Source organism: Pelophylax lessonae (assembly GCF_965119305.1).
Source record: "Pelophylax lessonae genome assembly, chromosome: 10".
Taxonomy (NCBI): Eukaryota; Metazoa; Chordata; class Amphibia; order Anura; family Ranidae; genus Pelophylax; species Pelophylax lessonae.
In genome coordinates this window covers 19807621-19833277 of record NC_138777.1, presented here as the reverse complement: position 1 = coordinate 19833277, position 25657 = coordinate 19807621, and the positions used below count along the sequence as shown (strand labels likewise).

General features: G+C 43.0%; 1 protein-coding gene across 1 annotated transcript in view; it reads right to left on the bottom strand.

The window, feature by feature from the left end:
- Positions 1-25657, bottom strand: part of TTC17 (tetratricopeptide repeat domain 17) — a 156340-nt gene that overhangs the window by 18018 nt on the left and 112665 nt on the right. Inside the window, exons 17-22 of the mRNA XM_082270715.1 lie at positions 13056-13190; positions 11597-11841; positions 9445-9607; positions 7321-7441; positions 4401-4560; positions 1231-1314 (exon numbers count right to left, since the gene is read on the bottom strand). Coding sequence (XP_082126841.1) covers positions 1231-1314; positions 4401-4560; positions 7321-7441; positions 9445-9607; positions 11597-11841; positions 13056-13190 — 908 coding nt within the window. The remainder of the gene's footprint in view (positions 1-1230; positions 1315-4400; positions 4561-7320; positions 7442-9444; positions 9608-11596; positions 11842-13055; positions 13191-25657) is intronic.

Genomic DNA, 25657 nt, shown 5'->3' with positions numbered 1-25657 from the left:
GGTGCCCATCTAATAGTTTTTTGAAACTATCAATGCTCCCTGCTGATACCACTGCTTGTGGAAGAGAATTCCACATCCTTACTGCTTTGACAGTGAAGAACCCCCTACATACTTTAAGGTTAAATCGCCTTTCCTCTAGTTTTAGTGAGTGGCCCCGTGTCTTATTGTATTCCCTTTCTCTGAAAAGTTTGTTCCTTATGCTAGGGTCGCCAGTACAGTATTTGTACATTGATATCATATCCCCCCTCAATCGTCTCTTCTCCAGAGAGAATACGTTAAATGCTTGTAGTCTTTCCTCATAGCTGATGTCCTCCATTCCCCTAATTTTTTTTGTTGCCCTTCTCTGGACTCTCTCCAGTTCCAGCACATCCTTCCTGAGGACCGGTGCCCAGAACTGGACAGCATACTCCAGATGTGGCCGGACCAGAGTCTTGTAGAGTGGGAGAATAATCTCTTTATTTCTGGAGTGAATCCTCTTTTTTATACATCTCAGTATTCTGTTGGCTTTGCTTGCAGCAGCTTGGCATTGCATGCCACTGCCAAGCCTGTTGTCTACCAGTACCCCCCAGGTCCTTTTCCATCCTAGACTCACCCAGAGGTTCCCCCCCTAGTGAGTAGCTTGCTTTCTGGTTTCTGGTCCCCAAGTGCATTACTTTACATTTTTCAACATTAAACCTCATCTGCCATGTAGTTGCCCACCCCATTATTTTTGTTCAGATCCGCTTGTAAGCTTTCCACATCCTGCATAGAAGATATTGGCATGCTTAGTTTAGTATCATCTGCAAATACCGAGATTGTACTAGATATCCCCTCCTCCAGATCATTTATGAATAAATTAAACAGGATTGGTCCAAGGACAGAACCCATATATCTTAGCTTATTACAATTAGAAGGCATATGTTCTGTTTGACTACATGCAAGTCAGGTTGGCTTCTTTCACAATTTTATTTCCCTGCCATTCTGGAAATGACTTCATAATTGTAACTTGTGTTGTGTATTTCAGAGACTCAGCTACTCCTTCTCCCTATGTCCGACAAGGTCATGGCAGTTGCATGGGAAGCCTCGTGGTCTATAAAGATGGGCAATGCAAATCACATGAGGTATCCCTGGCCACTGCCTTGGCTTACATGAGGGCTGGGGAGGGGGAGCAGCTGAGTCTCTCTGGAAGTCAAAGCTTTCCAACACCCCTGACTAATAATGACAGATAAAACATACAACAGCTTTGATCACCTTCTCCAGCATCTTCATTATTCTGGCTCCCACTTGCTCTAAAGATTGTGGAGGGTACTTGTCCTTGCCAAGGTTTTGTAAAACCTGGAAGAGAACACATAACGGCATCAACATCCTACAAGGGAATATTCAGGCATATTGCATGCAGCAGAAAATTTAAGAGACAAGATAAGGGCAACATTATGTGGACACCCCTCCAAAAAACTGAATTTTTGTAAAATCTTACCGTAAAATTCCTTTCTCTGAGTCCTCCGACAGTCGCCGCCCACTCATACAGTCTTCACCAATGGGTAGCTACTCCTGCGGAGGGGAAGTCAATACCCATTGGTGAAGACTGTATGAGTGGGCGGCGACTGTCGGAGGACGTAAGAGAAAATGAGTTTAGGTCCTCCTAGTGAAGGGCACTTTTAATAATACAGCATACAAGGACACATTGGACAAGGTACACCATTGTGCACTTTATATTGATCGCCCAAATTATCTTTTGGTTGAACGGGCACATATTCCTACAGACGCGCTCCAAAAATCTTGTGGAAAGGTTTCAGGGAAGGAGGCTAACCCCAAAAATAATGGCCTTGGTTTTGGAATGGGATGCCCAACAAGCTCCTATAGGCGATGGTGTGGTGTCCACAAACTTATGGTTAAATAATGCAGCACAAAGCAAACACTGCAGCCAATCAGATCAATTCATAAACCACAAATTAAATACAAAAATTCCTCAGCACTCAAACCAACTAATCAATACAATAATCTTTATAAAACGGTTTCAAAATTTCAGATTTTGGAGGAATTTTAGTATTGCTCAGTGGGTTGCTGTTCCTATGTGCCCCTATTCTTTATCTGGTAGATATTCATTTGAGTAACCTCCATTTTTGCTTTGTTGGATTTAGTGCAGACACACTGGAGGCCTTTGGCTGCCTTTAGCAAAACTTCTAGAGTTGCTGTAACATTAAAACCTAGTACACATGGGCTGAATATTGGGAGACATTCGGCCTGTGTGTGCTGCAGTCTGTCCCACAGAAGCTGTCCATCCGACCTGCCTCTGTCAAAGGGGCACAACCCGAAAAAGGTCTGCCGACCGGCTCCTGGTCAGCGATCCCAATGGCTGACCGGAGTGTTCAGGTGCCAGAACACAATGGAACAGCAGGGGAGATCGTTGTACTAACATCTGGTTGTTAGTACAGCGGCTCCAACCTGAGCAGTTTGTTTTCGTCCAGTCTGCTGGGTTGAATGAAAAAAAAAAAAAAAACTAGCAGTGTGTATTTAATGCACAGAAGTTTTTTTTTTAACCTTAAAGTGATAGTAAACTTGGTTTACTACTGAGCCGCAGCTCAGTGAATATTTACGACCCCAGATCTGTGTTGATGTGCCTCCTGTGCGCATGCGCGAGTGTGACAACGCAGCCAGGCAAATCAAACGGCTCAAGACACAGAACCCAGAAGGAAGACTGGGCTAAGATGGAAATGCCGGGGGCCCTCCGGATCCATCACACTGTAGCGCTGGAGGGCACTGTTTGACAGATAAGTCTGCTATAATGTGCAAATATGCTATGCATACTAGCACTAAGCACATTATGGTATAACTCACCTGGGGGCCCCTAAAAAGAAAAAAAAAACATATCGGACTTAACAACTGCTTTTATGCAAAGAATGCATTAGGGCAGTGTTTCTCAACCTTTTTTTCAGTCAAGGCACCCTTTACAAATTATGGACAGTCTCAAGGCACCCTTTACAAATTATGGACACACTCAATGCACCCTTTAAAAAAGTATTGACAGTCTTGAGGTACCCTTTAAAAACAATGGACAGTCTTGAGGCACCCCATTCTAAAATGTAAAAACGATCCTAATAGTTTTGAATAATGAGTAGGACACCCAATGTTAGAGGTGATTTATTCATCCACAGCAAATACACTTTTTCAAACGGGTACTGACTAGTATTCCAAGGTTTCTCCTCTCCCTGAGTTTTTCCTCCATCACTCAGCAAAGGTGCCCTCAATGCTGATGGAGGGGGGCAGGGGAGGGTCAATTAAGGATGCTATGCAGGTGGCTGACATCCTCTTATCAACTGGTGATGCCATTGGTCATTAGGATGCTGGCGGCTAGAAGGTTGTAATGGTGCACAATGAAAACCTGCGGCTTTGTGCAACTAAAAGGCAGGCTTTACCCACACGCCAGCTTGTGGGCAATTTTTAGGCATTTTGCCAAGGCAGCCCTGAAGAAACCTCAAGCAGTGGTGTATTTAGGTTTTGTGCTGCCCTAGGCCTGACTAAGCTTGGGCAGCCCCTAATTTAAATAGGACCCACCCCTTCCTGTAAAGGCCACACCCTTTCCTGTTTATGACCCGCCCTGTCATCTGTAAACCACAGACCACAACCACAGTCTATCAGTGCATCATATCAGTGCCCATCAGTGCTGCCTTATCAGTGGCCATCAGTGCAGCCTATTAGTGCCTGCAGTCTGTCCAAAAGTCCTCACCGGCCAATATTATCATACCAGGAGGTAGCAGTGTGACCGCTTTATGGGTCTGACAGACTGACTTGCCTCCTGGACCCTGTCCCCCGGCCCAATTCGCCCCATAAGACTGACACTATACTAAAAGTGTAGCGCAAGTCAACAGGGACCCTTTTCGTGCGGGAGAAGGCTGTTTTTTTTTTCTTGCGGGTTGCAGCTTTTTTGCTGCCCCCCTGCAAAGTGCTGCCCTAGGTCTGGGCCTTGTTGGCCTAGGCCAAGATACAGCACTGACCTCAAGGCACCCTGGTTGAAAAAGGCTGCATTAGGGTATAAAACCACCTTTACAACCACTTTAAATGTAGGGATTACACTGTGCAGAGATACCTTGATGTAGCAGTGAGGCTTTACATTTGCAAATGTATGAAACAAAATCCTCTCACCTGGCACTAGACGAATGAGGTGGAGATTTGCCTGCTCAGTACCAGACAGCACTCAGGGGTCAAGAAAGCAATGAGTGCTACTGCATGTATACACACTTCATACTTGGTATGAGGTTTTCTTTATATCAACATATCACCGTAACAATGGTAAGAATGAATCTAAGCTGACTATACATAGGGGCCATTTTTGATCTCTATCTGCTTTGAAACACAAGTTCCTCACCATGCATAAAATTCATGAATAATTAATTTATGGTGGGTATGGATATGGCACTCACCTCTTTCAGCTGGCTCTCCCCAGTGTAGTGTATGGCAGCTCTATTGGCAACCCCGTACAGGTGGTCCAGTGTATGCATGCTGGCCGCCATGTTGGCATTACAGAGAGGCTCCACCCCTGGTTCTTGCAACGGAGTGGCAAAGTCCACATGTTCTGTAATGCTAGGAGATAAATCCCAAAGTAAGGTAAGAACATTTCATTTTAAGCTGATGAAAAGGCAAACAGTGCAAGTGTTTTGTATATTATGTGAACAAGTTGCCCTCATTTCCATTAAAGTGCATCTAAAACCAAAACATTTTTTAAGGTTTTGGAGAATATGGTAAAAGATTAGAATCCCTGTCAGTTTTTTACGATACTGTCTCTGCTGGGGAGATTCACCCTAATTGTCCTGGTGACCATAGTTTCCAGCAATAAACCTACTGACAATTGAGAATTTTGTGTTGTCACCAGAACAGGATGAGAGGGGAGATCTTTCAATTGGTAATCCCTCACTTTGGAGAGATTTCCCCCACTTCCTTTTGTGTCTACAAGACAAGAAGTAAAGGTAGAACTCTCAAACAGGATGCAAATAGAAAAAAAGAAAACCATACAGAGGTTTAAAACCTGCTCTCCCATATCCTAAATAGAGGAAAAAAAAACTGGGCTTTAGATATACTTTAAAGCATTTCTAAATTAGTCCCTTGCAGCCATGGGTGCATGAGTTTTCTTGTCCCCGGTGTGACAACACTTACTCACCATACTGTATCTATGGAGGGGTTTATGCCATCCTAGGACATAAAGGGGTTGATTACTAAAACTGGAGAGTGTAAAATCTGGCGCAGCTGTGCATGGTAGCCAATCAGCTTCTAACTGCAGCTTGTTCAATTAAAGAGAAGCTCCAGTCTACAGTGTAAAAAATTAAATGTCAGCAGCTACAAAAACTGTAGCTGCTGACTTTTAACAGCCACTCACCTGTCCTAGAATCCAGCGATGTCCTCACCCGGGCTAGTTCTTCACTAACCTTTGGGTTCCCTGCGCTGGCATCTTCACTGAAGGCACCCTGCTGGGACAGCTTGTGGCTACACAGTTGGGTGCCCGGCAGGCTGCGCATTTTGAATGGTCCCGCAGTCTTTTGGGACCTGATGTGTCCCAGAAATTGCCTAGGTGGTCAGAGTTACCCCCTCCCCCCCCCCCACTCCCTAAAATTGTCATTCTTGAAAGAGGGGGGAGAGGCCTTAAAGCGGAAGTTCCCCTTTTGGGTGGAGTTCCGCATTAATCACTGACAAAAAAAATAAAAATAAACTTGGAAGTGGATTGGCTTCTATGCAGAGATTATTACACAGACGAGTAAAATCCAAAATGTAATTTTTTCAGTGAATGCTATATTATAGCAAGCTTTAAGGCCTCATCCCACACAGCATTTTAACCCCAGCTGCTGGAAGAATCCAGCCAATTCCTGCTGCTGGATGCACAGGTGGATGCAGTTAGTTTCAAACACTGTATAAAGCAATGACAGGCTGACATTGGCCGCAGCTGTGGCTTGTATTTGGGTGCAACTGCACACACAACACTCATCTGCATAGGTTGAGGAACAGATGATTGCTCCTGGACATCATACTCTTAGCATCCAGGGTGATCATCTTTCGTTGTCCATATATATGATTAAATGTGAACACCCACAGCAGCTGTAAGCCTGTTATTGCTTTGTACGGGCTAAGTGGCCACCACTTTCTACAAGCACCTGTGAATTCAGCAGCAGGAATCCATTGGATCCTTGCTGTAGTTGGAGCTGAACTGTCGTGTGAATAGGACCTAAAGTATTTGTAAACCTAAATGCTGTTTTTACAAATGTAGGCTGGGAATTTCCTGTCAAACCAAAATTAGAGAGCAGCGTATAAAAATAATGCATTTAAATACCAATATTCCATGTTTTTGTCCCAGGTCACAGCACTGCCTTGCACTTTTTCTAATCTGAAAGTCCTGGGTGGCGGGTGAGTCTAGTCTGCCCTGGCCCATGCGAAAAAGAGGGGGAATTTGGGTTTTTAAATGAGATGCACGGTGGGATTTGCCGTGCATCTCCATCCCTGTTCAATAAATTGAAAAAAGAGAGGTTGGGACTTTAAATGAAGGACATGAAAGGCTGGCAGGGAATTGTAAAACAGCATTTATTGATACATACGAATGTATCAATAAATGCTGTTTTACAATTCTCTGCCAGCCTTTCATGTCCTTCATTTAAAGTCCCAACCTCTCTTTTTTCAACTAGTCTGCCCTGCCGTGATTTGTGGAATCACTGTCAAACAATCTTACCTGCCCTGCTGCCTGTCACCAGTCACCAAGTGTGTTCAATTCCTGTTGTCATTGCAATTTACAGCAGGGTAGACTTGTCTCGCCCACCGCCTTGGTTGTTCAGATAAGGATCCATGGCATGGTGGCCATGGTGGCAGTGTTGCAGAGGGCAGATGACCATATACTCATCTCCACAGTGATGTATGCAGTAAATAGAAAAGAACGCCACTCTGCCAACCAGCAAGTATATCACCGAAGTATGGAGCAGCTTCAGCCTACATGTCTCCACCAAGAAACCAAGTCCCCCAAACTCTGACGCATTTCGCCCCACCCATAGGTGCTTAGTCATAGTCCCTGGTGGAGGCGTGCATCGTGTTAGAAGGTCAGTTTTTTTGGTGGAGGACATGTAGGCTGATGCCACTCCTTTCGGTGTTACACTAGTCGGGAGGGTGGTCCCTTCTCCATTTACTGCAAGCAAGGGGGGAAGTCGCTGGCAGGATCAACATTTCATCCAAACACATTGCATTAAAAAAGGTACACCATGTATATTGTAGAGACTGCTTTTGTGGGAGATTGACAACTGCTTAAGCTAAAAGTTAAAAATGAACAGATCTAGAAGGAAGGATGACCCCACTACCTAAAGATGTACTTACTCTATATTTTTAGCAGATACAGCCAGCCATGTACTGGCCACTGTAGACAATTCAACACGGCGCAATTTCAGGCACTCATCTGGACTCGGCCATCCCAGACTGCGGTAATCGGGTCGCCTGCCTGCGTGAGATGTGCACAAGAGTCAAACAAAATATAAGAAAAACCCAAGACATGACATGATCATATTAAGTCGCTGTTCACTTCTACTGAACATTCTTCAGCAACCGACACTTCCAGTCACATCATTCCCACCTGTGCTCAGTGTTTGCTCCCGCCTACCCCTACATCACTATAGGGCACTTTACTAGACATTGGCGAGAGGGAACCACTGAGCGCAGCCACGGACCAAGACTGACACTCCCGTAGTGTTCGTTTCTGAACATTATTCAGTTAATAATTTCACTGCAGAAGCAATTGGATGCGCAGACAGCAGAAGAGGAAACTAACGTGATCTTTGAAGGTGCAGCTTCATTTTTTATATTCAAGCTAGGGGGTCAGCAACTGGTTGATTGTGGCCACCTGAGGGATAGATTGTGACCCCGCTGTGCCATCACCTCCTGTCCTAACCCACTGCCTCTCAGATTAGATAGACAATTGCCAATATGGTTGGACCTTGGGGACTAGAAAACTAATGGCAATCAGCAAAGCAAGGACCTGACAAGCTACTGCTTTCAAATCACAAGATGTGTCTGTGTTAAAGCAGGGACAAAAGGAACTAGTGGGCCCAGTGGGACTTGTGCTGCAGATCAAGTCCCTGAAGGCTGGGAGTGTGTAAAAGGTCAGATTTGCTGCCAGGGGGCAGCAGGCTGCACAAGTGTTCCAGCTGAAATGACAGGTCTTCGGTGCTGAGCTGGCAGTGTTCTAAAAGGAATTGGCAATTTTGTTTGCTGCCTACAATGCAGGTAAGTGTGTATACTTCGACTTCTGCACTGTACATGACATACTAATGACCCCTGCACTCTGCTTTACTTACTACTGACTGATCTTTGCATTACATTCTATTGACATCTGAACCCTGCGTTACTTATTCCTGACCCCTAGACTCTGCAATACTTACTCCAGACCTTTGCATGGTGTGTTACATACTACTGACCCCTAGACTCTGCAATACTTACCAACGACCTCTAAACTCTGCATTACTTGTAACCCTGGACTCTAAACTTTCATTACTTTTTATTAGGGCCTTCACAACAGGGCTAGGTTATCTCTTTAAAAAACAAAAAGGGAAAAAAAGAAGGGTTCTGCACTCTGGTGATGTTAGATCTCTTCCATGTTGTTCAGGTAGATTTCCACCTCTCCAAGGTTGTCTACCCCTGGTTTGAGTGAGATTCAATTTTGCTTGTTTAAAAGGAATGTTGGACTTGTGTGGCTTAATGAAGGGGTTAATTCAACTAGGGAATAAACATGTTGGTTGTTAAAAGAGCCCCTAAAATGGGTTAGCTTATTTTCTTTGGATTGTCATAATGAAATAATACTCCTGAACTTCTAAACCTTTGATGTGGAGCTCTTGTTTTCCCTAGTCTATGTGAAGGTGTATTATTCACTATGACATTGTGTGGGACATGAATGTAGCGAATTACAAAAAAATAAAATGTATGCACCGCGTAAGAGTAAAGCTGGTCATTGATGGATCAAATGTCAGTCGGTTCAACAGGGAGTGGCCATTTATGGGAAAAGCAGGTTGTACTAAACTTAATCCAATCGATCGACTTTTGTACAACCAGCCTGTCAAATTTTCTTCATGTGATCACTGCTGGCGGCCTTGTGTTCTGCCAGCAAGGAAGGCTCCTTGCTGGCAGAACACAATAGCACTGCAGGAGAGATTCCCCCATCAAACACTGAATGTTTTGATGGGAGAATAGAGAACTTTTCTTTCCTTCCTGTGATGGAAGGAAAGAAATTTGCATAATCTATGGGCTGCTTTAATCACAGCTGTTTTTATTGCTATTTGTATTCCCATTGGTGAGATCCATGGGCGGGGGGGGGGGGGGGGGGCTTTGTTTCTCCACAGGTCAAATGTGTTCTATGGACAATTAATAATGCTTTAATTGGCCACCAATAATTTAGTACATATAGTCCCCATTTACTCAGTGCAGAACTAGAGAGGAATAACGGTATGCTACCTTGTGGACCTGGAGCAGGTATTTTTGGACCACTGATTTCCAGTGCAGCTTGCAAGTCATCACTTCTTCCATCAAACGTATCTTCATAAGCCCCATCCGGGAGGTCCGCCATATTAGTGCCATCCAATTTTGGCTTCTTAAGACGTTTGACTTGAAAAGTAATCTGCGAAATATAAAACAAAGGAAAGGATGTGTCAGGTCTCCGAGACAAACTTCTAAATAATGTCTAGCATTGATGAATACCAGGTATAGTATTTTTTTTTACATAGTTACATCGTTCCGGCTTTGACCAATATAACTCTGTATATACCATACCTATAGGATCTCTCTAGAAGCTGGAAATCAGTTAAGCAGACATTCATACTCCAGTAATCTCCACTTGCTCCCAGATCCCATGCCATTCAGGGAACACTTTGCATTTTCTTAACAAATGCAAAGCATTCACTAATTGCACAAGGTAGGGAACTGAGAACGTGACGTAAAAAAAATACGTATGCAAAAAAAAAAATGGCATACCTAGAATTCTATAATAACTTAAAGCAGAACTAAACGCAACCACCAGAGATGTGCCAGAGATAAGATACAGTGGGTATAAAAAGTCTACACAACCCTATTAAAAAGGTCAGGTTTCTGTAATATAAAAATGAGAGATAAATAATTTCAGAACTTTATCCACCTTTAATGGGACCCTAAAAACCGTACAACTCAGCTGAAAAACAAACTGAAATCTCTGAACTGTGCACAGGAGATCCCTTCGCAATCCAACAGATTTGGAGTGTTTTTGCAAAGAAGAGTGGGCAAATATTGCCAAGTCAAGATGTGCCATGCTGATAGACTCATACCTAAAAAATACTGAGTGCTGTAATACAATCAAAAGGTGCTTCAACAAAGTATTCGTTTAAGGGTCTGCAACCATATTATTTTTTTATTTTTACTTCCTTCCACCTAAAAGATTTCAGTTTGTTGTGCAACTGAGTTGTACAGTTTATAGGTCACATTAAAAGGTGGAAAAAGTTCTGAAATTACCGTATTTTCCGGCGTATAAGATGACCCCCCTATTACATGATCTACCGGTAATACTTACACTTAGGTTACCTTGGAGATATTATACTCGGCGTAGAAGACGACCTCCCATTTTTGGGGGATTTTTTTGAGGTTCAAAAGTAGTCTTATACGCCAGAAAATACAGTATTTATCTTGGTTTTATTTTTTACATCATATAAATTTGACATTTAATAAGGGGTGTGTAGACTTTTTATATCCACTGTATATAGTGCAATAATTATTAAAACCACCAGCACAGACCTATATAAAACATCCACGTGGTATTGAGGTCAGCAAGTAGCCGTATCCCCAGAGGACGTGTAAATGTGCACAAAACGCATTTGGAGGGACCTTACGTTCTGACGTCACACAGCCACTTCTAAGATTCAAGGCAGTGGCCATTACTGCGAGTCTGGACTGTTTGTTTTAACAACATGGGTGTTTTACATACATTTGTGCTGGCGGTTTTAATAAATTACTGCACTATATACCTCATTTCTGGCTCCGCGATGTGAGCTTTTTTTGGTCTAGGAGATCATGCTCGTGACTTGAAGCTGTATTGCTGAGGATAGTTTGTGGACAAACGAAAAGGAAAAGCCGCTCAGGTGCAAGTTCAAAAGCCTGGTGCAGGTCGGATTCGCCGTCCAAGCACAGAAAATTCCAAAGATAGAGACCGCACTCAAGGTGTTTAAGATGAAAACAATCAAACTCCTTTATTCTTCATAGATGAAGCAGACAGACAGTACAATGCACAGACAGACGTGTCGGGTTGACGCGTTTCACGATTTAAATCGCTTACTCATAACCACACACTATCATCATCGTGTGTGGTTATGAGTAAGCGATTTACATCGTGAAACGCGTCAAACCGACACGTCTGTCTGTGCATTGTACTGTCTGTCTGCTTCATCTATGAAGAATAAAGGAGTTCGATTGTTTTCATCTTAAACACCTTGAGTGCGGTCTCTATCTTTGGAATTTTCGATAGTTTGTGGACACTCTGTTATAGCTATTATAAATGCCTTTGTGTCACTAAGTGCTGCATTATTGTTTTCGAATATTAAACATTTCCATTATTTTATTGCAGCCAAATAAAATCGGTTCCTACCCATTCAGCTTCATCATCATCGTCACAGTCGCCAAAGCAGGAGCCCGACTGGCCATCCTGAGACCCTTTCTTCAACACTCTTATTCCTTGAAGGTCCATTCGTCTGCCTTTAAGTTCTAGGGCACCTTCAAAGGCTTCTAGGGGCCAGGAGTTTTCAAACTCATCTACGAGGGCCAGCATCTCTTCAGACATTGGATCCTCAGAGGCGGGTTCCTCTGTATTGTTGGATTCAGCTAAGACAACATCTGGAGGGAGAGAGGAATTCACAAAGTAGGAAAAAGGGTGACCAAGGGATACTCCATGCTAATTATTTATATGTGCTACTGTTGGTGCTCCCAGTGGTATCCTATTCCCTACAGAACCTGTAAAACTCCCTTCATAACCGTATTCACAGTGAACACATAGATATCTACATCATCTTTGCAATCCCTCTTTCAGGCAAATTTGCTGTGTCCCTGTATCCTTTCACCTCTTACGAATCACGTACGTATATGCAGCGTCAAGAAAGGTGGGCTTTAACACCCATCCGCTGAACATATGTATTCATGATGGAATGAGTTTTTGTGCTGACAGTGCCCTCCTAGCACAATGATAAACTCTCGGGGACAGCTCAAAGCCAAGGCTTCTGATTGGAAGCCAGTGGGGTGGGTTTCCAATAATTTGGCTGCTGGGAGAGCCAATCACAGAGGTCACATGATACAGAAGCCACACAGCCTCCCAGGCATTAAAGCCTGCCTAAAGGGGTGAAAGGATTAAACTTAATTTGCATCTGCTTCTGCCATTGATCATGTGTTCAGAAACAAATAGGTCATTCATTACTTCCTCCTCCTCCCCTCGGTGTTGTAAAAGGAAAGGGAGTGCTCATATAAAAAACATACACTGTTTACATCATGCGATTACTGTCTGGTCTTTCTTTAGCCAATCACAAAGATCCTAAAGGTACAGAACCCCTCATTATGTCTCTGTACACACTGTCTCTGAACCGAGTTGTCCACAGAAATTACCAACCACAACCACTGCCTGAAAAGAAACTCCAATGATACATTGTAAAACATTGTGTTTATAGTAATCTAGAAGCCTTAAAACTGTTAATAAACATTTCGTGGAGGCTCTTTTTTTTTTTTGGACAGCTTTGAGTGAGCAGAGAACGGCTCTTTATGAAATCGAGGAAATGCCATTTTAAATTCGTGAGGGGGTGAATCGAGATCGAGATTTTTTAACGATTAATCGTGCAGCTCGTCGAATATTTTCAACAAACTCATGTAGATGTAGTGGTCAGGTCATAAACATTGGCCATATAGTGTATATCCAATTTGCCCCTCATATCAACCTCAATGTCCATCCTCTCCTTTTATCCAGGATGTAAATGCATATTCTGATTGGCGGGGTTGCGCCACCCTCCCTCCATTCCTGAACTTTAGTAATTTCCAACAAGGAATGAAATCAGACTGATGCTTACTCTCGAGATGCAGCGAGGAGCTCGTACTTGGGTCTGTGCCCAGATCCTCTGAAGTCTTGTCTTCTTCTTGAGGGTAAGCTTGGAAGTATTTCTGTGCATCGTGCTCCCCATCATTCAAGTGGGACTGGCATTGTCCTGTTAACGCAAGATGAAAAAATGTAATTCAGAAAAGACCACAAGCCTGGTTTTAAACAATCTTTTAGAGATCTCCAAGTATCCAATATTGACTCTAAACCAGGGTTCTACAAACGTACTAAACAAAGGGCCAGTTTACTGTTCTTCAAACTTCAGGGGAGGGGGCGGACTGTGGACAGTGGAAGAAGAGAATGTCCAGGCGTCAGTGGGAGTAAACAATGCCTTATCCTTGGTATTAATGGAAGGAATAGTGTCACATTGTTGGTATCAGTGGGAGGAATAGTGCCCCACCATTGGTATCAGTGGGAACAGTGCCCCATCATTGGTTTCAGGGGGAGGAACAGTGCCCCATCATTGTTATCAAAGGGAGGAATAGTGCCCCATCATTGGTATCGGTGGGAGGAATAGTGCCCCGTCATTGGTAGGAGGAATAGTGCCCTGTCATTGGTAGGAGGAATAGTGCCCTGTCATTGGTATCAGTGGGAGGAATAGTGCCCCGTTATTGGTATCGGTAGGAGGAATAGTGCCTCGTCATTGGTATTGGTAGGAGGAATAGTGCCCTGTCATTGGTATCAGTGGGAGGAATAATGCCCCATCATTGGTAGTGTGAGAAACAGTGCCCCATCATTGGTAGTGGGAGAAACAGTGCCCTATCTGTTTCAGGGGGAGGAATAGTGCCCCATTATTAGTTTCAGGGGGAGCAATAGTGCCCCATTATTGGTGTCATTGGGAGGAAATGTACGCCATCATTGGTATCAGTGGAAGGAATGGTGCCCCATCATTGTTGTCATTGGATATAGTAGTGACCCGTCATTAATGTCATTGGAAATAATAATGCCCCATCATTGGTATCAATGGAGGAATAGTACCCCATAATTAGTGTCAGTGAGAGAACTAGTACCCTGTTGTCTGTCAGTGCCAAGAACTAGGCCCCACTGTTGCTGACAGTGGGGAGATATGCCTCAAGGGCCGGATAAAATCAAGGCAAAGAGCCACAAATCAACACCCGGGCTGCAGTTTGGAGACAACTGAAGGACAGTATAATGGTAATTAGAGATGAGTTCAATTGTAAGTTATCATTTTCCTAAAATGTCACTGAAAATTATGCTATAGTGGCAAAATGCATTGTCGTCAATAGACCAGGTAAAAATAAAGCATATTTTTAAAGACCAACTGAACTTTCTGTTTAAATTAGCAAACTGCCCTGCAATAGCCTCAGAACAAAAAGGTTTGCAAATTCTGTTTTAGTTAGAAAGCATCCACAGTCTAGAAAAGTAAGAAAAACCTGTCTCAAATAGGCACGCTGTAGAGAAGGAGCCATGCTCTCTCTGTATGGAAGCAATGGGGTCTATGCACAGGTCCTGTACCTCTATGCACAGGTCCAGCACTGGTGAGTCATAGCTGGAATTCTCCTATCAGAAGGGAGCATAAGATTTAGGATAGCAGAGTTAACGTTCTGACTCAGTGAGGGGCACTTCAGACCTCTGAAGAGATCACGGAGAGCAAGGGTCCTTCTTTGTAGTATGCTGGCAGGTTACAGGCTCTTCTACCCAGGCTTTGGCTGCTTTCTAAATAAAGCCTATTGTAAGACTTACCACCTATTTGTTTTAATGCATCTGAAACGTTCAGCCGTGCCATAAGCATTTAGAATGACGCAAATATTAATTTTTTTTACAAAGTCTGCTGCTTAAGTGTTTTTAGATCTTTTAGTCAGATGTTACTATGGTATACTGAAGTATAATTACAAGCATTTCATAAGTGTCAAAGGCTTTCATTGACAATTATATAGTTTATGCAAAGAGTCAATAAGCATGTGCTATGCTCAGAGAAAGGGAGGTTAACCTAGATTTTATTGACTGCACCTGGGGTCTTGCTGCCCTCTCAGGACCATGGGTATCCACAAGTACTAGAAGCAAAAAAAACAAGAAGGGCGCACCAACCTAGTGCAATTCCATTAAAACATTTATTGAAGAAAAAAAGTAACATGCATCATTACTCCCAGACGTAGTAAAAAACGCATGTCAAGATACTAGATCGACGGGTAGCCTCGGACTATTCCAATGCTGCAGGAAGATCTGATGGCATCCGTAATGGCTAAGCTGACACGTTTTAAGGGAGAACCCTCTTCCTCAGAGCCCAGAACCCTCTTCCAATGGGCTCTGAGGAAGAGGGTTCTCCCTTGAAACGCATCAGCTTAGCCATTACAGCTGCCATCTGGTCTTTTTGCAGCATTGGAATAGTCCATGTCTCGGAGGCTACCAGTCTATGCAGTATCTTGACATGCGTTTTTTACTACATCTGTTTGGGAGTATGATGTATGTTCAATAAATGTTTTAATAGAGTTGCACTAGGTTGGTGCGCACTTCTCTCGTTTTTGATGCTGTCAATCAACTTCTGGGCCACATTCTGACTGATGGCAGCCCAGTCTTGCATAATCAATGCTTGTAGTTTTGTCAGAATCTGTGGGGCTTTTTTTGTTCACCCCCATCTTGAGGATTGATCACAAGTTATCAATGCGATTAAGTTCTGGGGAGTTTCCCGGCCATGGACCCAAAATTTTGAGGTTTTGTTCCACAAGACACTTAGTTATCACTTTTGCCTTATGGCAAGGAGCTCCATCATGCTGGAAAAGGCATTGTTCCTCACCAAACTGTTCTTGCATGGTTGGGAGAAGTTGCTCTCTGAGGTTTTTGTACCATTCTTTATTCATGGCTGTGTTTTTAGGCAAGATTGCAAGTGAGCCCACTCCCTTGGCTGAGAAGGAGCTCCACACATGAATGGTCTCAGGATGCTTTACTGTTGGCATGACACAGGACTGATGTTAGCGCTCACCTTTTCTTCTCCGGACAAGGTTATTTCCGGATGCCCCAAACAATCAGAAAATAAATTTATCAGAGAAAACGATTTTCCCCCAGTCCTCAGCTGTCCAATCCCTGGACCTTTTACAGAATATCAGTCGGTCCCTGATGCTTTTCCTGGAGAGAAGTGGCTTCTTTGCAGCCCTTCTGGACACCAAGCCATCCTCCAAAAGTCTTCTCCTCACTGTGCGTGCAGATGTACTCACACCTGCCTGCTGCCATTCCTGAGCAAGTTCTGCATTGGTGGTGCCCCGATTCCGCAGCTAAATCAACTGTAGGAGACAGTCCTGGCGCTTGCTGGAATATCTTGGGCGCCCTAAAGCCTTCTTCACAAATTCAGTGGAAATGTCTTTTATAGAATCAGTTCATTTTCATGGCAAAACGGGACTTTGCAAATAATTGCAATTCATCTGATCACTCTTCATAGCATTCTGGAGTATATGCAAATTACCATCATAAAAAACGGAGGCAGCAGTCTTTGTGAAAATTAATACTTGTGTCGTCATTCTCAAAACTTTTGGCCACGGCTGTATTTGCCTGGTTTAAATTGAAAGTGCCAAGTTCAGGAATTGAAAAAAATGTATACTCAACTGTATACTCTACGTAGATGCAGCATCGCTCCGATGTGGCATCTGTCCCTAGCCGCTTCGAAGACCGAGAACGGAGCGATCAAAGACCACTGATCACTCAGTTCTGGGTTTTCAGTGAGCAGAAAGCTAGTGAACACCAGTCACCGGCTCTCTGCTTACTGGAGCGCTGGGCTGTGATGGGGGCAGAAACGGCCAGCTCAGGCTTTCCATGGGTCACTGAGAGGCATCTGTGTTGATCCCGACATAAGCATTAGGTTCGATCCTGAGCCTGGATAGGATGAGTGGCGCCAGTGACCAACAGGAGAAGTAGGGTCAAAAGAGCTTTGGCCCTATTTCAGTTGGGCTTCAAAGTGAACCCTCCATGTCAAATACAAGGACCCTTTATTTGCCAGCCCCTGGTTCCCCTACAATTTGTAAACCAAACGTTCAAATTTTCTGTGTCAACTCCCCCTTCCCCCGAAAAAAAAAATACAATGCTTACCTCAGCCTCTGGTGCTTCAAGGGGCCATGAGTGACATTAAAGTGCCCCCTGGCAGAACTGGAAGCTTAACATTCCACTCTTGCAATGGGCTTGAAAGCAATCTCACCGGATTTCTAGCTCTCAGCTCTGCCAAGAGACATGGTGATGTTACTTGAAGCATTGGAGGCCGGGGCCAAAGTATTTTTTATACACAGCAAAAACACTCTTGCGCATAAGTATGATAGCACGGCAAAGAAAGGGGTGATAGTCCACTTCTCAAGGAGTAGGGCTTCAAGCCCTCTAGGACTGGGGGTGTCCTTAATGTCTCTGGGAAATGGAATGGAATCCTTTGAAACGCGTCAGTCAGCAGGGGCACTAGCGTGGTTCCCCGACGGTCTGTTCAAGCTACGGATGGGTGGCTCATTAAAGCCAATTCATATTCTCATGCTTGGGAGTAGTTTTTGATGATTTTATTCTTCAATAAATACATGTGGGATAAAGCACTAGGCAGATGCGCCCTCCTTTTTTCCAAAGGTCTTTCTTTTTTTTTTTGGGGGGGGGGGGGGCGGGGGAAAACTTTTCACAAGTTTTTATTTAAAGCCTTTTGTGTTGGAAAGAAGTGGACTGGCCTGTCCTCAGCGGAGAGGCAGCAATGGTAGCCTACCTACATTTCTTAGCACAGCCATTTCACAACTGATAATTATTTTATGTTTGATTGCATTGCCGCTTTAGGTCTGTTTTATCAGCCCTTATAGTTCTACGAAGGTCAACATTTTCCAGAAATGACAAGCCAGACGGGTGAGTCAAGAAAGGCACCAGGTTTGTTTGGCATCCTGCACAAAAGGAAAGCAGAAAGTTTGTCAATGAAGAAGAGGTGCTCGCAGGTCTGGTTGAGACGTGGCGCGTTACGTACGCCATCAGTCACTCCGATGACTCTTAAACACTCTGACAAGCAGCTGAAAGCTAAGAGCCAATTATGCCCTTAAATGACTCAGTGCTGAATTACAGCCATAAGCCAGGATAGATGGGCCGGGCATTATCCCAAACACAATCAGCGCTTTTTATGTGCGCAAAAAACACAGAAATTGTACCTCGAATCTTTGCTATGTGGACTATATGAAAAAATACACCACAGAAACTGTTTTTATTTACTTAAAGAAGCACCATCAATGATCATTTTGAATCTAGCCAAAATTTAATTTTTTGGGTGGAATATACAGAGAGAGTGGCCCCTGTCTGCCCAAAAAGGAAGCTCTTCTACTTACACCACCATGGCAGTGATTGGGAAAAGCTTAGTTTTTAGAAGAGATTGGTGAAAAGCCAAGGTGTTTGTCATTGGCCATGATCAGTGCCGTACCGAGGGGTTGGCCAGAACGGCGCCTGCCAGGGGCGTATGCCGAGGGGGGGGGGGGGGCGCAAAAACTTTGGCAGTGTAGCAGTGAATTACCGATCCCCCATGCAGCCTGCGCCCCCGGCGGCCGGCGCCCCCCCCCCCCACTCCAATCCCGGAGCTCTCTGTGTGTCCAGACAGGGAGTGTCCGAGCCCCGTGTGATAGGTGGCTCCCCTCCTCACAGGGCTCCGCCTCTGCCCACATGACATCATCAGTCGGCTCCAAGCAGTTCAGCTGTGGATGGATGTACTGCAGAGACGGAAGGCCTGGCTAGCCTCTCAGGTACTCATTTCCCGTCATCCCCCCTCACTCCATGTCACCCCTCCTCACTCCATGTCGCCCCCCCCTCTCACTCCCTCTCTCTCTCTCTCCCTGTCACCCCCCCCCCCCCCACTCCCTGTCACCCCCTCCCCGTCACTTCCCCTCTCTCTCTGTCACCCGCCCTCCTCTCTCTCTCTGTCACCCGCCCCCTCTCTCTCTCTGTCACCCGCCCCCTCTCTCTCTCTGTCACCCGCCCCCTCTCTCTCTCTGTCACCCGCCCCCTCTCTCCCTTGGGGAGGGGGGGGATACAGTTCCTCGACAAGGGCGCTTGAGACCCTAGGTACGCCTCTGGCCATGATGTACTTCATACATTCCTATGCACAACCAACTCAAGCTCTGGTACTTTAGTTTGTCTTAAAATTTTGGTGCAAGTTTTTGACACAATTTTTTTCATGAGCATATTTTCATATTTCTAAAACAGCTCATAATTTTTCCTCTGGACTCTGTCCCCTCCCCTGACTTCTCGATCAAGATTAACACCACAACCATCAGTCCCTCCCCTCATGCCAGGGGGCTATGTGAAATCCTGGACTGACTTGTCCTTTCAGCCCCAAATCCAATCGCTGTCCAAATCTTGCAGAATTCACCTATGCAACGTCTCCAAAATATGCCCATTCTTAACCCTTGTAACCACAAAGCTACTCATTCACTCCCTTGTTATCTCTCGTCTCAACTATTGTAACTCCCTCCTCATTGGCTTACCTCTCTGCAAGTTATCCCCTCTTCAGTCTATCATGAATGCAACTGCCAGACTCATCCACTTTACCAACTGTTCAGTGTCTGCCACCCATCTCTGCCAATCCCACTGGCTTCTCATTGCCCCATAAAAAAAATAATTCAGAACACGAACATACAAAGCCCTTTACAACTCTGCCCCAATCTACATCATCAACCTTCTCTCTAAATATCACCCAAACCGTCCTCTCCACTCCTCCTGCTCTCTAGCTTGCTTGTCTTCTCCTCCCATGCTGATCTCCAGGACTTCTCCAGAGCCTCTCCCATCCTCTGGAACTCGCTACTCCAATCTGTCTGGTTATCTCCTACTCTGTCCACTTTTAGGCGATCCCTGAAATCCTATATCTTCAGGGAGGCCTATCTGCCTTCAGCTAGCAACCAGAATTCTACTTCCCCTATCAGTTCATCCCTCACAGTTATCTTTTGCTTCACCAGCCCCTTCCTATTAGATTATAAGCTCACAGGAGCAGGGCCCTCCAAACCCTCTTTTGAATTGAATTGTTGCTGTATTGTCTCCCTTTCTATTGTAAAGCGCAGTGCAAACTGTTGCCACTATATAAACCCTATATAAAAATAATAATAAAGGTGTTCTGGCACTTGCCATACAATTTAAATTGGTATAATAATTGTAATTTAAAAAAAAATTAAAAAATAATACGTAACACTTACCTTCCCATGTGTAATAGTTTGGCACAGAGCAGCTCCAAACCTCTTTTTGGGTCCCTTACCAGCAGTCTCGGCTCCTTTCACCTGCCAAGTGCCCCCAATAGCAAACCTCTTGCTATGGGGGTACTCGAATAGGCTTGCTCCTGAGCCGTGCACTGTGTCCATTGACGGGGTTCACCCCCCCCTCACTCTTCATTGGCTCACTGGCTGTGATTGACAGCAGAAGGAGCCAATGGCACCTGCTGCTGTGTGAGTCAATGAGGAGAGAGACAGCTGGGAGAGCTGCTGCGCTCATGCACATCTCTGGTTCAAGATAGGGCTCAGGTGAGTATAAAAGGGGGGCTGGGTGGGGAGCTGCACCCAGAAGATTTTTACCCCAAAGTATAGAATGCATTAAGGTAAAAATCCTTGAGTCTTTAGGATCAATTTAGGCACAATTTTTATTATTCAAAAATCGTAAACATTTTGATTTATCTGTAAAGTCCATATTTTGGAGTGCAGTACAGGACTTGTACGCATAGACTATGGGTTTTGTAGCCCCTGGAAATGACAGATTTGGCCCAGAAGTCTGCAATGTCTCACATCTATTTTGGCACAAATGCTAACAGACTTCCCCCACTCCGGAGAGGGCTTGGAGTAGGTTTTGAGGTCCAGGGCTAGTGACTAAAGGATGAACTGGCTTTTGACTTTAGTAGAGCTTGCCTGGGTGGGATGAAAGGACCTCTGACCATGGCAGGAGGTAGTGGCCATAGTAGTGGTAGGCTTAGGCTGTTTTTTTCCTATGTAGTAGAAGCCCTTTTCCCATCCCCCTCCCAGTTACTTGAAAGGGGATTCACCAAACATTCACCATCGAAGGCATGCAAAATGATGTCTTTTGCAAACAAGTTCAGCTGACCAAACCTTTAATATGTTACTATAACCACAACAGTAAAATCAGTCTGTATATGCAGTAAAGCATGCTAAGGGGTTAATTCTCGGAATTGTGTAAAAAGGCTGCTTGATTCTGTCTTCTCTGATCCTCCCCTTATTCCACAATCCCCAATCAATCTGCTGATAGATGTGAGACTGAGAGGACCCTGCGCTTATGGAAAAAGTGCTTGAGTGCAACAATATACTAGTGAATTGTGTGTAAAAAGCTGCTAGCTGCAGTGTAAAAGTGCTGAGTGCTCTTTTGAAAATGTGTAAAACTGTGATTTGCAGCGCTGCTTAAATTGGTTTATAAATATATCAAAATTCATATAAAATAATAGAATGAATGAAATACTTCATATAAATTAAATAAATAATACAATACATAAAACTCATAAAGTGGTGAAAATAAATATATGGCTCAATGTCCATTATATCATCGTGTTGCCTTGATGAATCTTTTCACTTGAACTAATGCAGGTGCTAAAGTGCTTGATTTGTGCTTTATTCGGGGTCTCCCCCTTTGGTTATCTACTCACCGATAGATGGTAGTTTTCAGGCATGTAAGGATAGTTGTGCCCTGCTTCTCCGCTTGATGTATAATTATTTCTGTGAGTATTAATTCCTCCCCGATGTCCTCATGAAAAGAGAGTCATTCATGGTGAAGATCGTTTAAAAAGGGGGGTGTTTATTGAAAAAACAATGGGAATATACTCACAAACATAGTATAATATCATGCAAAAAAATGAATGAATGAAGAGAGCGGCTCGGCGGCTGACTGCTCCCGCAGCATCCACTACACCGGCCGGAGGTCACGTGATACGCTCGACCAATCACTAGACGCGTTTCGATGTGTAGCACATCGTCCTCTGTAGCTGACTTGCAGAGCGTGTCACTGTGTTAAATATGTTAGGCTGGCCACTCCTAATTTGTATTTGATTTGTGTCTGGTTTGTAAACCGATACATTCACTTTCCAACCCAGACCGCTCTTGGTCTGTGTTATATTGGAGTGGTATTTGTAAACATTCCTTGAGATTTCGCTACATTACTTTGTTAAAAACAATTTACGGACACTCGATGGTGCCTTCTCCTAGTGGGTTTTGTATGTATAAAACTGGTAATTAATTCTAGCCCACACATCTTGCGATTGCTCATGAGCGATTCTACTAAATCTATAATTATATACATACAATCCAAAATTATCAAGATAAATAACATACATAAAATCCATGACTATACACATGAAATACAAAATTGTGGAGTTTTAAGATCACTGATTACTAACTGGAATAAAAGTTTTTTATGCATTCGGTAACGATTGTGTTATATGAAAATGATCAAAAATATATTAAAAATATTAATTGACAATATAGTTATGCTCCCATTACGTATTTACATCTATAAAATCTACATATAGTAACGATAATGTAATAAATGTAAAAAGTGTAAAAAATCTTTCTAAAAAATCTAAAAAATCATTAATAATCATTGATAAAACAATTTATGTCAATTTCCACGTTTAACCCTTTAGGTGTCATACTATCTAGTTTATGAATCCACCATGTTTCATTTTGTGAAATAGCTCTTTTCATGTTGGTGCCTCTCCAATGTTTTTCTATTGTATCTATTGCGCAAAATTTTTTGGGATATCACCACATTGGAGCAATACATCAAGGAAGGTATGACACCTAGGAGACTACGTTGGGATTTGGCTCCCAATGATGGTCTAGATGATAAAGAGCTCAATGAAAGTTGGTACACTTTTTTCAATACGTGTGAGCAAAAATTGCTGGATCTTATTTTAGTCAGACGAAAAAATAAATTAAAGATGCTGGAAAGCAAAATTCTTAATTTAAAAGAAACACTTCAACCACATGCAAATACTAATGAATACAAAGACAGAATGAAGAGTATACAAGAATTTATATCCAAATTAGATAAAGACACACAAAAGAAAAAAATCAAAAAATTCCAAAGAGATCTAACTGATTACAAGGCAGGAAACATATACAAATGGCAGGAACTAATGGAGGAAGAAATAATTATTTCAAGGGAATCATCACCAGAAAGAGAAAGTGTCTCATCACCGTTCCCTTCCAATACTCCAACCCCAGGCACTTCTCGAGCCAATAATACCCCCCGACAATATGTGGAGTCACCTCAATACAATGTACCCACACATAACAGATTTGATCCGATTTATCAACACTCCCCATCCCCAAAACAAAGAGGACCACCACCCTATTACCACCAAGGATACCAACATCAACCTCCTTACCGAGGGGATTTTTGGAACAGGGGACAGGGAAGACCCCCCTGGAGAGGAAACAGAGGGAGAGGCTCTTATTGGGGTCCACCAAGGGGCAACCCATACCACTGGAGACCCAGAGGATACCATCAAGGACCTCCTCAGTATCAAGGACCCCCACAACCTCCTCAGTATCAAGGACCCCCACAATCACAACAAAACGAAAGAAAAGAGGATGCAGAGGGGGGAAAAGGAAAAAGAAAGCGGGTAAATTAGGAGAGGGCATTTATAACTTGAGTAGTGTCACTTTCACAGATGAAGAACTACGCATTCTTGATCTAGGACTCAAATATGCCCCCCCCCAAAAATATAAACAAATTTCAGGCATTCATCGATTTACATAAATTTGTGAGAATACTAAATATAAAAAAAGTTTTTTGCAAATAAAACTAATGACAATATAGAGCTTCCATCAGATAATGACATTTTACATAGCGGTCTCAAAAACAAATCAACGTTTAATCCTAAAACCAACAATAACCAATGTTTGGATGTTTTTAAACTCATGGTGCAGCAGGACATTGAAAATATCTCAATTCACCCAGTCCCAGGAAGCAAGAAACTGCAACGAAACATAGAATCATTAGAGAAAAAGAAAAACATAGTAATTAGGCCTGCGGACAAAGGAGGAGGAATTGTAATCTTAGACAAAAAACAGTATATGGATGAATTGGACAGAATAGTCCATGATAGTGAGACATATGAAAAATTAAAAAGTAACCCAATGAATAAACTCAAAGCCACATTAACTAAGAAAGTAAAAAAGGCGCATAAAAATAACATTCTTAACAAAAAAGAAATGAAATATCTGGTACCAGAAGCCCCAAAAATGCCAATCATTTACCAAGTACCAAAAATTCACAAGAATCAGGACAAACCGCCTGGTCGCCCGATTATAAATGGTATTGAATCAATTTTCGCAAGAGTAGGTGAATATCTAGACTTTTATCTTCAACCGCTAGCACAAAAAACAAAATCATACCTTAAAGATAGCAAAGATGTGCTTAATTATATAGAATATTTACAAGTTAATGAAAATACATGTCTAGCCAGTGTGGATGTAAATTCACTATACACCAACATAAACCAAAAAGACGCCATGACAGCGGTAAAATGGGCTTTAATGACAGATCACAAACTACCTCCGTCTCAAATTGAATTTTTATTGGATGTTTTAGAATGGGCCATGTGCAATAATTACTTCTGGCACTCTAAGCACTTTTATAAGCAAACCAAAGGCGTAGCTATGGGGGCTAAGTACGCACCTACAGTAGCGAACATATTTATGAATAAATGGGAAGCTGAGTATATTTTTAATAAGCCCCACCCCCAATTAAAAGGCTTTAAAAGGTTCATTGATGACATCTTAATAATTTGGGAAGGGTCACAAGAATCCCTAGCTAAATATATTAAATCTTTAAATACAAACAGATATAACATCACATTTACAGAAACCATAAATGATAAAGAAATTAACTATCTAGATCTAACAATTTTCAAAACTAATGAGCACATGTCCACCAAAACATACTTTAAAAGCACGGACAGAAATGGATATATACCAATCAACAGTAATCACCACCCTAAGTGGTTGGCAGCAGTCCCGAAAGGGCAACTTATAAGACTAAGGAGAAATTGCCAATTTGAAAGTGATTACATGCAGCAATCGAATATGTTGATCCAACGATTTAAAGATAAAGGATATAAACCCAAAATGCTCAACCAGATACAACAAAAAGTCAAGAATTTGAACAGAAAAGAATTATTACAACCGAGTAAGAAAAAGAAAAAAACCCACCAAATTGCCTTTTGTACAGATTTTAACCAGCAGTACAAACAATTAGAGAACATCTTTAAAAACCACTGGCCCATTTTAATGAGAGATCCTACTTTTAAAAACATTTTACCAACAAAACCTCATTTTATTTATAGAAGACCACCCATCCTTAAAGATAAAATCGCTAAAAACATACCCGATCCTCCGAAAAAAACAGTGACGTTTCTAGATCAGAAGGGGTACTATCGATGCGGCAATTGTGTCATCTGCCGCACCTGTAGAAAAAACAACAAATCTAGAAAAGAAACACATTTCACATCCAATGTTACAAAGCGCCAATACAAAATAGAAAAATTCATAACTTGCAGGTCCACCCATGTTACCTATTTATTGGAGTGTGAGTGTGGACTCCAATATATAGGACGCACCACAAGAGAATTGAGAATCCGAT